Consider the following 12,749-nt stretch of genomic DNA (forward strand, 5'->3'; position numbering starts at 1 on the left):
AAGCACAAACATCTAGGCCTGAGTCTGGGGGAACCAATAACCTTCTTGGAGGGGTGGAAATCACACTGAACCCTGCTCTATTTCTGGCCGTTCTGCAACTTTGTGGCTCACTATCAGGTCTTTTTCAGCTGGTGAGTTCCAGGACCCTTTTTTCCTAGAAAAACAGCACTGCTCACTATAATAAGCAAAGTGATGATTAGGAGGTTCCCGGCTAACTTCTCATGGTGCCCTCATGATTTGCCCTCTGATCCTTGTAGTACAAGATTTGTTAACTGTAAAACAGCACTCGGAAAGCAAGAACCATTGGATTAATTTTAATTGCAGCTAGATGAATCCATTCAGCTTTCACTATTTTCAAAACAGCTTGATTTATATCTTTATGTTGGGGGAAATGAAATGAGCTACTTCTGTGACGAGTGCTCTCAAACCATTTGTGCATACGTTTAGCAACATGATGGTGATTTTCAAAAAATTATTCACTTGTGAAATCATGAAAAGCAAGAAAAGAAAAGAAAAGAAAAGAAAAGAAAAGAAAAGAAAAGAAAAGAAAGAAAAGAAAAGAAAAGAAAAGAAAAGAAAAGAAAAGAAAAGAAAAGAAAAGAAAAGAAGGAAGAGCATTTTGGGAATTATCTAATTAAATATGCCCAAGATAGCTTCTTTGTAATTAATGAAATTATAGCACTCACATTCATGGAAGGCAAAAGGAAATTTTATCTTCAGGAATGCTCAGCAAGCAGCACCCACAACAAACACACAAGTGAGGCTAAACAAATTACAATCCTCTGGTCTGTTGCAAACCCAGCCTTGCATTTAACTACTAGCCTGGTTGCCACCATCCCCTTGCGTGCAAGTGAGTGAATGGAATTCCCTTCAGACTGGTTGCCCTGTTCCTCCTCCGCCAGCCTGCCTGGCTTCCATATCTGCAGGGAGAAACGCCAGTGTTGGAACCAAGCGGACTAGTGATGGGTGAATGATGGAAAAATGAAAGATCCATCCCTCATCCACCAGCTTCACCCACTGTATTTCTGTTCTGGCTGCCAAAGAAAGCAAGACCTTTCATCCATTGGCAGTATGGAAACAATGCATATTTGTAGATGGATGGGAAAATCCACCCCTCTTTTACCAACCAACTTTTAAAAGGCTTTTTAAAATTTTCTTTTTGCTAGCCTTTAATAACTTTTCTGGCTGGTCTATTTCATTGTGTAATGTGATAATAAAGGTTTTTCTTTTCCATTTTAACAGAGAAAGCCTTTGAAAATAAGTATACTAAGGAGGAAACAGGACAAGAAGCTACAAGCACTCAGGTTCCCTGTTATGAAGGCACAATTCTCAGTCGTAATAATGCTTTAATTTTATTGCAAGTGGCTGGAGAGTCCTCAGACTGTCATGCTAAGCTGTAATCACCTCCTCTTGCTTATTCAGTGCACTATAGACTTGATAATTACATCAGTTATTACTCAAGAATCATTGACATTGCTACCCCCATGATGCATATTAACTCTCTACGCTAATGATACTTTTTCAGTTGTAAAGAGTGCAACTCTCTCCTCCAACTCATACAGAAGAGGGTGCTCTGTTTGCAAAGCTTGGAAAGTATTCAGCTGTGTGATAATGCTAGCAGATGGAAGACCAACAAAGTACACCAGGTAGAGCACATCTGTTCACAGCTAGTGTGAGGTTTGAAACAGGACTATAAACCTGATTCACTTTCCAAGCAATTAAATCCATTCATTCAAATATGAATCCTAAGTTTCTGGGCAGGCTAATTGATCTAGAACAGGCCTGCTTTGTCCGCTGCAGAAATATAGCTAATCCAATATGCAAATTATTAAATATTGATTTTAGCAAAAGATCAGGCTCTCCTCTGGCAATCATTAGTTCTAGATATATTGAAGGCCTTTGACTGCCTAGAGTGGGGGCAATCTTAATCAGAGTATTGATGAAAATGAAATTTGACCCCAAAAATATTTATTTTAGTAAAGCATTCAGCTTCAAAAGCAAGATTAAAGTTAACAGTCTCAATTTGGAACAAATCCCGATTTTGCGTGGGACAGGACAGGTCTTATCCCCTTTTCTGTTTATATTACCACTTGAACCTAAGACCAGCCTGCTGGATGAGGCCAGTGGTCCATCCAGTCTAGCATCCTGCTCTCACAGTGGCCAAGCAGATGCCCGGGGGATGCCTGCAAGTTGGACATGAGTGCAATAGGTCCAGTTGTGACCGACTCTGGGGTTGCGGCGCTCATCTCGCTTTATTGGCCGAGGGAGCTGACGTACAGCTTCCAGGTCATGTGGCCAGCATGACTAAGCCGCTTCTGGCGAACCAGAGCAGCATACGGAAACGCCGTTTACCTTCCCGCCACAGCAGTACCTATTTATTTGCTACTTGCACTTTGACGTGCTTTCGAACTGCTAGGTTGGCAGGAGCAGGGACTGAGCAACAGGAGCTCACCCCATCGTGGGGATTCGAACCGCCGACCTTCTGATCAGCGAATCCTAGGCTCTGTGGTTTAACTCACAGCGCCACCCATGCCCCTAGCACCCTGCTCACCTGTAATTCCCAGCAACACTGTCTTAGACAGTGGAGGTAGAACATAGCCATTGTGGCTCATAACAATTGATATCCTTAGCTATTCACCCTTGGCTGAACCCAAATATTAATGGAAGGCCCTTTGTGCCAACAATATTATGATGACCAGCCACCTGTTGTCCTCTGGACACAGCTGCAGCCTTGCAAGGAGAACTGACTGGTTTTGCTAAAGTGGCCAGACTTTTCCAGGTGTATATTGTGGCCAGACTTTTCCAGGTGTATATTGTGCTCTAGATGGCTTAGTTTGGTCAGAATCGAGTAACCATTCTAGAGCTAACACAAAATACATTACTTCTGGTAAATGAGCCACCATAGCCATTAGAGGATCATGAAAATTTGTATCGTGGGCTTTTTAGACTCATGTATCCATCTACTAGGGACGCGGGTGGCGCTGTGGGTTAAACCACAGAGCCTAGGACTTGCCAATCAGAAGGTTGGTGGTTCGAATCCCCGCGATGGGGTGAGCTCCCATTGCTCAGTCCCAGCTCCTCCCAACCTAGCAGTTCGAAAGCACGTCAAAGTGCAAGTAGATAAATAGGTACTGCTCTGGCGGGAAGGTAAATGTCGTTTCTGTGCACTGCTCCAGTTCGCCAGAAGCGGCTTAGTCATGCTGGCCACGTGACCCGGAAGCTGTATGCCGGCTCCCTCAGCCAATAAAGTGAGATGAGCGCCGCAACCCCAGAGTCGGCCACGACTGAACCTAATGGTCAGGGGTCCCTTTACCTTTACCTTTATCCATCTACTATCTGAAACCAAAGGGGCTCATTGGTTGCCAGGTGTGAATCCCCCCCCCAGCTCTCCTACCCCACTATTTAAACTGTGTTTTTGCTTTTTATTACGGCATATATTTTTGTGTTTTTATATTGTAGGCTGCACTGTGATCTTTGGATGAAGGGCGGCATATAAACGTAATAAATGAAATTAAATACATATAGCCAATGGACCGTTTATTTTTATTGTGCAACAAAATCTGTGACCAGCTGGAAGACGCTTTGGGAAAGTTGGATAAAGACTTGATGCCAAGCACTCGCTGTTCACAACCTTCCTTGTAGTTTCAAGTGTACCAGCGATGATTTGTGTATATCACAGCTTTCCAACTCAACAGAAGTGGCAAAACTGTAACCTTCCTATCAGTCGCTGGTGCTATGGGAAGGAAGAATGCGGTGGATTTGCTTCCCTTTACTCCTGCGACCTCTAGTGGGTTATGTTTAAACAACAGCCAGAGTTCCCTTTTGAAGATCTGACTGCTGTAGAAAAGAGACTATTGGGTTGATGCTTTTAACTTCAGCGAGCCCTCCTAACAGTCCTTAAGCATGCCAGAATGCCCAGCCTGCTGCTCTTGAGGTCTATAATCGTTAAAGCACTATCGATCACCATCACATTGTTCTGCTGATAATAGTTATGATCATTACCATTTTATTAATCTCCCCCTTCTTGAATAGTGTCATTAGCCAGGACTGAATGTAATTGCTTAGATGCTTGATCATCATCACTGCCATCATCAATGAGTAGGGAGAAGAACATTTCTGAGTTTTTATTGCTCACAGGGAAATGGGGCAGGATGGAGACAGTCAGTGAGCAAAACGCAGTGCCATAGCCCTCGGCAGCAAGGGCAAAAAGTGTTTGCAAAGCTCCTTAGACATATTAAAGGTAAAGGGACCCCTGACCATTAGGTCCAGTCATGGCCGACTCTGGGGTTGTGGCGCTCATCTCACTTTATTGGCCGAGGGAGCAGGCATAAAGCTTCTAGGTCATGTGGCCAGCATGACTAAGCTGCTTCTGGAGAACCAGAGCAGCGCATGGAAACGCCATTTACCTTCCCACCAGAGTGGTACCTATTTATCTACTTGCACTTTGACATGCTTTTGAACTGCTAGGTTGGCAGGAGCAGGGACCGAGCAACGGGAGCTCACCCTGTCACGGGGATTCGAACCGCTGACCTTCTGATTGGCAAGTCCTAGGCTCTGTGCTTTAACCCACAGCGCCACCCACGTCCCAAATTTAGACATATTAGGAGGTGTGAATATTGTCTTCTCTGCTCCATCATCCATATCAACGGCCAGTCAGCTTCTGGTCCCAGTTACTGGCTTTCATATATTTATATATTCAATTTTATATTTATATATTCAATTTTATATTGTTCAAACCATGTCTTACCTCCTTCGCCACCGTTAGTGTCCATGGAGGGTTATATAATGCTTAAAAGCCTGATAAGACAAGAGCAGTACAAATATCAATTGACAAAGGTTAATAAACAGCAGCAATGATAAAAACAATCTGATCATCCAAACCCTAATCATTGTGCAGTGGGCCTGAAAGCCTGATAAAACAGGCATGACTTCACAGACTATAATAATGTTGGTCCCACACTTGGAAGGGCAATCCAGAGCTGCTGTGCCACCAAAGAAAATTATAGAATCATATAACTGTAGAGCTGGAAGGGACCACAAGGGTCATCTAGTCCAACCCCCTGCAATGCAGGAATAGGCATCTGTCCCATACGGGGATTGAACCTGCAACCTTGGCATTATCAGCACCATGCTCTAACCAACTGAGCTATCCCCTGTAGACATCTGCTCTAACCCTGGAGACAGGGGAGAGAGCACAGCCTCTGCGGAAAACATGAGACCTACTCTGAGGAAGATCTGTTTCAGCAAGGGACTCCATGGAACCTATATACTGTAGAACTGCCTTCAGAAAAGGTTGCAAGGCACACCTATTCTGGCTGGTTTTGGATTTGGCTGGTTATATGTTGTATAGGGTGGATTCTAAGAGCCATAGTTAGCCATCCTTAGAGCAGACTCTTTGAAATCCATGGAATTAACTCAAGCCACGCTGGTTTCAGCAGTCTACTCCAAGCACAGCTAACAGTGCAATCCTAACCATGTCTACCCAGAAGTCCTACTGAATTCAATGGGCTTACTCCCTGGTAAAAGGGGTTAGGATTGCAGCCTTAGTCTGGATCCAACCTATTGCTTTTATATTGTCTTTGAAGGGGTGGCCTATTGGGTGGGGTGGATTTCTTTGGTTATTTTAAAAGGTAATACACTTAAGGGCTCTGACCAGTTTTTAAACATATTTTTAAAATACTGAAGGTAAGTAAAATGTACCAGGGTTCAAGCTATCATACCTGCTGCCTCATCAAAGTGTCCTGAGGGCTGCTTGTGATTACCTAGTGGCCTTGGAGAACCCCAGTTTTCCCCGTTTCTCTTTAATTTTGCAGAGTCCTTTGTCACTCCATGTTAAAATCCGGGGTAAATCATACTGCATGCACATGAAGTTGCAAAATAGGAGACATAATAAAAAAGGCGATATTGGAAGACACGTGTCTGCAATAGGCAAACACGGGATAAGTTGATTAATTCTCTCCCCCCCCCCTTCATTTGCGGCATGGGGAAACGGGCCCCACCCCACAAGTATGGAGAAGATTTTCTCAAAGCAGGAACACGCGCTCTGTTGAAAACAAGAACCCGTGGAGGTTTCTATATCAAATTTACAGTTTAAAATACAAACACTGCCTTTGTTTGAACGCAAGGATCTGTGCGTTGCCCATGATGGTGATGGTTTTCATGCAGAAAATCAGTGAAAAGGGAAGGAAGGAAGGAAGGAAGAAAAGCACATTGTTGGCATCCCGGCGTCAAAAGCAAAACCATTGGTGAAGTTCTGTCAGTCGGATATTTCAGCAGTGCCACTTAATTTGGCTGCTGCGGGGCAAGAAGTGGGACAGAGGCGGGCGCAACTGGCGCTACCTTTTCGGCACCTTGGAGAGCTCCCCGGGCGCGTAGCTGCGCGCGCACTCTGAAGCGCAAGCAGCGGGGGCAGAAAGGCAGCGCTGTATATGAATGACTGCACCAGAGCGGAAGGCAGCACTCGGGCGCCAGTTGCGGCCAGATCAGAAGGATCCGGAGAGGCTCCGTTCCCAAAGACCAGCGAGACGCCGTGCCCAATCCGAAACCCGATTCCTATCCCAGCTCCTTCTGTGCAGCCGGCAAGAGGCATCCGACAGGGTTGCTTTCTGGAGATCACTCAAGAAAGTCAGAGCAGCGACTGGGTCACTTTGCAGCGAATGCATTTTTGGGGGGTCTGTCTGCCCACCGCCTTTGGATCTGAAAAGCTCCTTTTGCAACCGCCTTTGGATCGGTGCTGGTGGTTTGGCAACGCGATCCCTCCTGCCACCTCGTCCATGTGAGTTTAGCAGAAGGGAGACCCGGCCGGCAGCGCCCCTTCCTCCTTGTGAAAAGTTCTCTGCAGGATCCTCGCCCGGGACTTTTTTGAAGCCGCCCTCGTTGCCTTCCAGCTCGGTCGGTGGGGTAGAGGCGGGCCGAAGCTCCCGTCTGCCATGGGATGATGGATGCCCCGTGTGACTACAGCTACTGCTCCCTGGCCGCCAGCATGAAGGACGTGGAGCCCGGAGACTCGCTGGGCTCCTTCTTCTCCAGCTTCCTCGAGGAGAGGCTGTCGAGCAACCGGAGCAACGCGTCCCTACAGGAGCTCTGGAGGAGCCTAGTCCACCTGGAGCGAGCCGATGGGCCGCAAGGCAGCGGCTCGCTTGTCCTGAGGGTCTTCATCTCCACCATCTACTCCGTGGTGTGTGCCCTGGGGCTAGTGGGGAACCTCCTCGTGCTCTACCTGATGAAAAGCAAGCAAGGCTGGAACAAGTCCTCCATCAACCTCTTTGTGACCTGCCTGGCCGCCACGGACTTCCAGTTTGTGCTGACCCTGCCCTTCTGGGCGGTGGAGAATGCTCTGGACTTCACCTGGCTCTTTGGCAACGCCATGTGCAAGATCCTCTCCTACGTGACCACGGTGAGCATGTACGCCAGCGTCTTCTTCCTCACAGCCATGAGTGTGGCCCGCTACCACTCAGTGGCCTCCGCCCTGAAGAGCAAAAGGCCCGGCGGACTTTGTGGGGGATGCACTTCAGCCAAGTGGCTGTGCGTCCTCATCTGGCTGGTGGCCATCCTGGCTTCCCTGCCCACTGGCATCTACTCCACCACCTCCACCATCTACACAGAGGAGGAGTTCTGCCTGGTCAAGTTCCCCGACAGCCAAGGCAACAATACCCCCTTCTGGCTGGGGTTGTACCATGCCCAGAAGGTGCTGCTGGGCTTCCTCTTGCCCTTGGGCATCATCACCCTCTGTTATTTGTTGCTGGTGCGCTTCATCAGCGACAGGCACATGGGCGCCAGCTCCTGCGGTCCCAGCACCAAGCGCCGGTCCAAGGTGACAAAATCGGTGACCATTGTGGTGCTCTCCTTCTTCCTTTGCTGGCTTCCCAACCAGGCACTCACCATCTGGGGCATTTTCATCAAGCTCAACGTGCTGCCCTTCAGCAATGCCTACTTCTTCTCCCAGACCTACCTGTTCCCCGTCACCATCTGCCTGGCCTACTCCAACAGCTGCCTCAACCCCATCTTCTACTGCCTGATGCGCAGGGAGTTCCGCAAGGCCCTCAAGAAGCTGCTGTGGAGGATCACTTCGCCTTCGCTCACGGCCATGCGCCCCTTCACTGCCACCACCAAGCCCGAGCATGAGGAGCAAGCCTTGCACACCTTGATGCCCATTGACCCCAGAGCTGTTTCTGCCGCTCCAGCTGCTCCTGCAGCAGTCAGCTTGCCTGACATCATCTCATATCCCCCCGGGGTGGTGGTCTACAGTAGCCGCTCTGACTTCTTGCCCACCACCACCTCGGCTGAACTGCATTTATAAGCTTAAGGGTGAGACAATGATGTTTCCAATCTCCAGGGTCAACAAATCAGGGTCTGTGTTGGAGCACACCCCATCTTGGTGGAGTGGGGGAGCCAAGCAATGTGCTCCTTCGATTGTTCCATTCCCAAAGGGGGGAGGGAAATGTGTAAAAAAGGTATGGTTCAGTCCAGTCAAAGGTGACTATGGGGTTGCGGCGCTCATCTCACTTTCAGGCCGAGGGAGCTGGCATTAGTCTACAGACAGCTTTCCGGGTCATGTGGCCAGCATGACTAAACTGCTTCTGGTGCAACAGAACACCGTGATGGAAACCAGAGCGCATGGAAACACCATTTACCTTCCTGCTGCAGCAGTACCTATTTATCTACTTGCACTGGTGTGCTTTCGAATGGCTAGTTTGGCAGGAGCTGGGACAGAGCAGCGGGAACTCACCCCGTCATGCTGATTCGAACCACCGACCTTCTGATCGGCAACCCCAAGAGGTTTAGACGACAGCGCCACTCGCATCCCATAGGAAATGTGTGTAGGGCTGTTCCATAATTCAGGGAATGGGACTATAGGGAGCTGAGTCAGACTAGTGGTCCACCTGTCTCAGTATTGTCTCTGCTGATGGGCAGCATTTATCCAGGGCTGCAGACGACATTCCCTGCCCTGCCTGGAGACTGAACCAGGGACTTTCTATATGCAAGGCAGATGCTCTCCCACCCTTTCCCCAAATAAAGGTGTGTGTGTGTGGCATTTAGGAAATCAGGGCCAGCCCAATACAGTTTGCTGTAGGGTACAAAGGACAAGATCCTTCATCCCAACCCCTAGTTCTATATACTGAACGTGGCCAGATTGGCAGTTGAATTTTACTTCAGCACCGGTGATGATGGGATAGTGGTCTTCACCACAATAGACTAGCTAGCTTAAGGGGTGCACTCTTCTGTCCTCCAGCAACCACACCTGGGGCAGCTGCTTCACTCTGCCTAATGGAAGAGCCGGCTCTGTAGTAGTGCTTCCCCATGACTGCAGAAGGAGTTGTCTTAGGTTAGTGAGTTTCTGGACTGGTCCAAGGGAAGCAAGGTATGTAAATCCATTCCTGGGGACTTTCTGGTTTTACAGGAATCAGGAAGATGGAGTTCCTGCACCTTATGGGAGGGGGATTTGGCTGGCTATTACATCTTGTTGGGGGGGGTGAGAGACTTGTCTATAGAGGAAGGGCCCTCAGAGGGTTCAGTTCCTGTGGAGATGAAACAAGGTTTCTCAGGGACTTCTCCAGGGGTGGGGGACTGATGTTCTAAGTATGTTCCATGTTCTGAGTGCCCATATTGGGATCTGTGTTCTTCTTAAGGGGGCGGTTGAAGGTGAGAGGGAAAGAGATAACAGGTTTGTGGCATATCTTGCTCTAATCCTGGTGTGAACCTTTGATTCAAAGGGAGAGGGAACAAGAGGAAGCTGGGTTGTAGTTTCGGATGCATCTGATGAATTAACCTTAGTCCATTCATATGCTTAACCAGTGCAGTTGTGTTGAAGGTGCCACAAGTTTCTTTTATGCTGTGTTTTTGTTCTGGTTTTTTTGCTGCAACAGACTAATATGGCTGTTCTCCTGGAAATGGCTCCTCCTGGAAATATAGCACAAACATACCCTTTTTTCTGAGAGATGATTCAGTTTGCGAACTAGCAGAGGATATCTGGGATTTCAAAAGAGCATGATAAAAAATTAAAGCTGTGCTGTCAAGGTGGGTGGTTGAGACCAGATGGTGGTGCAAACTCATTTTGTGAGGAAGGTTGTAAAAGATCCAGGAGCTGACATACAACAGGCTTTTCCTGCCAAGTCTGGATTCCAGAACAGGAAAAAGCTCCTTTGAGGGCAGCATCCTGGTTCCAACAGTGGCAAGGAACATGTCCCATAAGAGGCAAAACCCCTTTCCTGCTGTTTGCTACCAGTGTTTGGAATTTGGTGGTGCACTGCCACTGCACATGGAAGTTCTATTTGGCTGTAATGACTAATCATGTTGGTTGAGCTGCCCTTCATGGAAATGTTTAACATTTGAAGTGATTGCCCTTTTCTTGACCAGCTTCTGGAAAGATTCTCTCTCCAGTATACCTGGTGGCAAAATTTCTACCCAAGACTAATTTACTACCTAAAAGTCTTGGACTTCACACTTGAACCATAGGTGACCAGATTTCCTCCTTCTCCTGACTCCCTGTTTTCAAAACCTCAGCTCTTACATTCTTTGCCACCATTTACCCCCATGCAGAGAGATAATTCTCTCCAATTTTGATTTCTATGGAATGCTCCATTCTCCATGGCTACTACTGTAGCAACACCATGTTCACACACAAGGGCTGGGATTGCACCAAAGACTGCTTGTTGCAATGTTGGAGCATGCGATTCCTGGAAATTAATGTGTACTAAAAACCTGGGGTGATGTTCTGGGTCTGGGGGAAAAGGATGTTTCAAGGCAAAATGTTTTGTATTAAAAAAATTCTGTATTGAAAGTATGAACCTTGTTATCTGTAGATTATTAAACCACCATATGCATATTACATGGAGCAATCTTATTACTTCATAAAGCCTTGTCTGCAGCCAAGCATTGCCTGGAAAGAATCAATCCCTCTGCTCAGCGGAAAGACACTTAAACTTCAAGTATCTCTCTTGTGTTGATGCGTGTGCCTTTGTGTACATAACTGACTGTTCTAGAATTCTCAGATGCTTGTGTTGTCCATTTGAATTTCAAAAACCAAACACACGAACCTGGCAAGCATTCTCCTACTGCAAACACCTAACATTTCATTAACTTTGCTTAGTTGCAAAGCTGGGCATGCCTCTTTGGTTTCAAGAGTACACATCGACTTTCTTAAACAAGAAAAAAATAGAAAATGGGGAGAGGTGAATGGTTGGTTCTCCTTTTGCTCCCCAGCAACAGCGGTATTATGTGTGTGTCAGGCAAATTTCTCTCCTCCGCTGTCCACTAGATCTATGCTACCATCACATTAGCACAAACAGAAGAGTCTACGGCTCTTTCAGTCACCTGCCTTCAAGTGTCATAACTGCAAAGAACACTTCTACCCCATTGGCAAATACGATGCAAGCATTGTTACTTTGGGCTGCAGACCAAAGCAAACCTCTCAAAAGGAATGCAGAATCCTGTCTTGTAACCAAGTCCATCTAGCACAGGATTCCCTCCACTTGCTGGCAACAGCTCTTCGGGGTTTCAGATGGGATGTTTTTGCAGCCCTACCTTGAAATGCCCAGGGATTGAAATGGGAACCCTTTGCATCCGAAGTATGTGCTGTACCACAGAGTTATGGCTCTGGTAACCTAGCCTCTGCCATAGATGCATTAGATGGCCATAAGTAAGCCATTTTCCTTCCTTCTCCCACATTGCATGCAATATGAATGGGTAGTATTCCACTAACGAGTCCCGTTGGTGCAAGGATTTCCACTTGTGCAATGGGACTTTCCTTTCTCTCATAGAATCTGAGAATTGGAAGAGTCATCTAGTCCAGCCCCCTTACAATGCAGGAATCTTTTGCCCAACGTGGGGCTCAAACTCACAACCCTGAGAGTAAGAGTCTTATGCTCTACCAAGTGAACTATCCCAACTCAGTTCTCCTTCGTCTGCATGCATCCTTCTCAAATCTGAGGCAGCCCCTTGAATAGATTTGGGGGGGCATGTTGGCCAGGGGAAAGAGAAGGGGAGAAGATTCTGTTGGCCAAGCAGAAACGCTTGCACTATGGAAAAATTGCCTTAGCAATTTGATTTCCCCCCATTATGTCCCAACTTACAGGGTTGTAGCAAGGATCACAATGTATAGGAAGTGCTTGAAACAATTCCAAGCACTAAATATATGCTATGTAATTTGGGGGGAATATTCACCTAGCAACAGAGTTGAATTGCTATGGATGTGTCTATTGCTCACCCACTGACTCAGCTGACATCGACCAGTTATCGTCAAAGTTAGATTCTGGGCTTAATTATCTCATTTGGAAGTGGGTGGGTGGGCTCCAGACTAAGTAGTCTTCTGGAGGGTAATGTGTTTTCATATGTTTTCATTTGCTTCAAAATGTGATAAGACAGATGTGCTGTTTGGGTGGACTCCTACTCAAGGACCCTTGCACATCTGCCCCAAAGTCCTGCCCTGATAGCACTCCCATTCAAAGTCCTGACAGAATGCTATCATTCTTCATTTCCCACCACATTCAAACTCCTATATCTCCCTCCCTAACCCTACCACAGGGATGTGGGTGGCGCTGTGGGTTAAACCACAGAGCCTAGGACTTGCCAATCAGAAGGTCAGCGGTTCGAATCCCGACAATAGGGTGAGCTCCCGTTGTTCGGTCCCAGCTCCTGCCAACCTAGCAGCTCGAAAGCACTTCAAAGTGCAAGTAGATAAATAGGTACTTCTCCGGTGGGAAGGTAAACGGCGTTTCCATGTGCTGCTCTGGTTCGCCAAAAGCAGCTTT

The 12,749-nt window shown here is 47.2% G+C and overlaps 1 protein-coding gene across 1 annotated transcript; it reads left to right on the forward strand.

The window, feature by feature from the left end:
• Positions 1-6,047: 6,047 nt before the first annotated feature.
• On the forward strand, positions 6,048-10,811 carry RXFP3 (relaxin family peptide receptor 3). Its single transcript, XM_082242082.1, has one exon. The coding sequence runs from the start codon at positions 6,935-6,937 to the stop codon at positions 8,297-8,299; it is 1,365 nt and encodes a 454-aa protein (XP_082098208.1). The 5' UTR covers positions 6,048-6,934; the 3' UTR covers positions 8,300-10,811.
• Positions 10,812-12,749: the final 1,938 nt, after the last annotated feature.

The sequence above is a fragment of the Podarcis vaucheri genome (assembly GCF_965113315.1).
Source record: "Podarcis vaucheri genome assembly, chromosome: 11".
NCBI lineage: Eukaryota > Metazoa > Chordata > Lepidosauria > Squamata > Lacertidae > Podarcis > Podarcis vaucheri.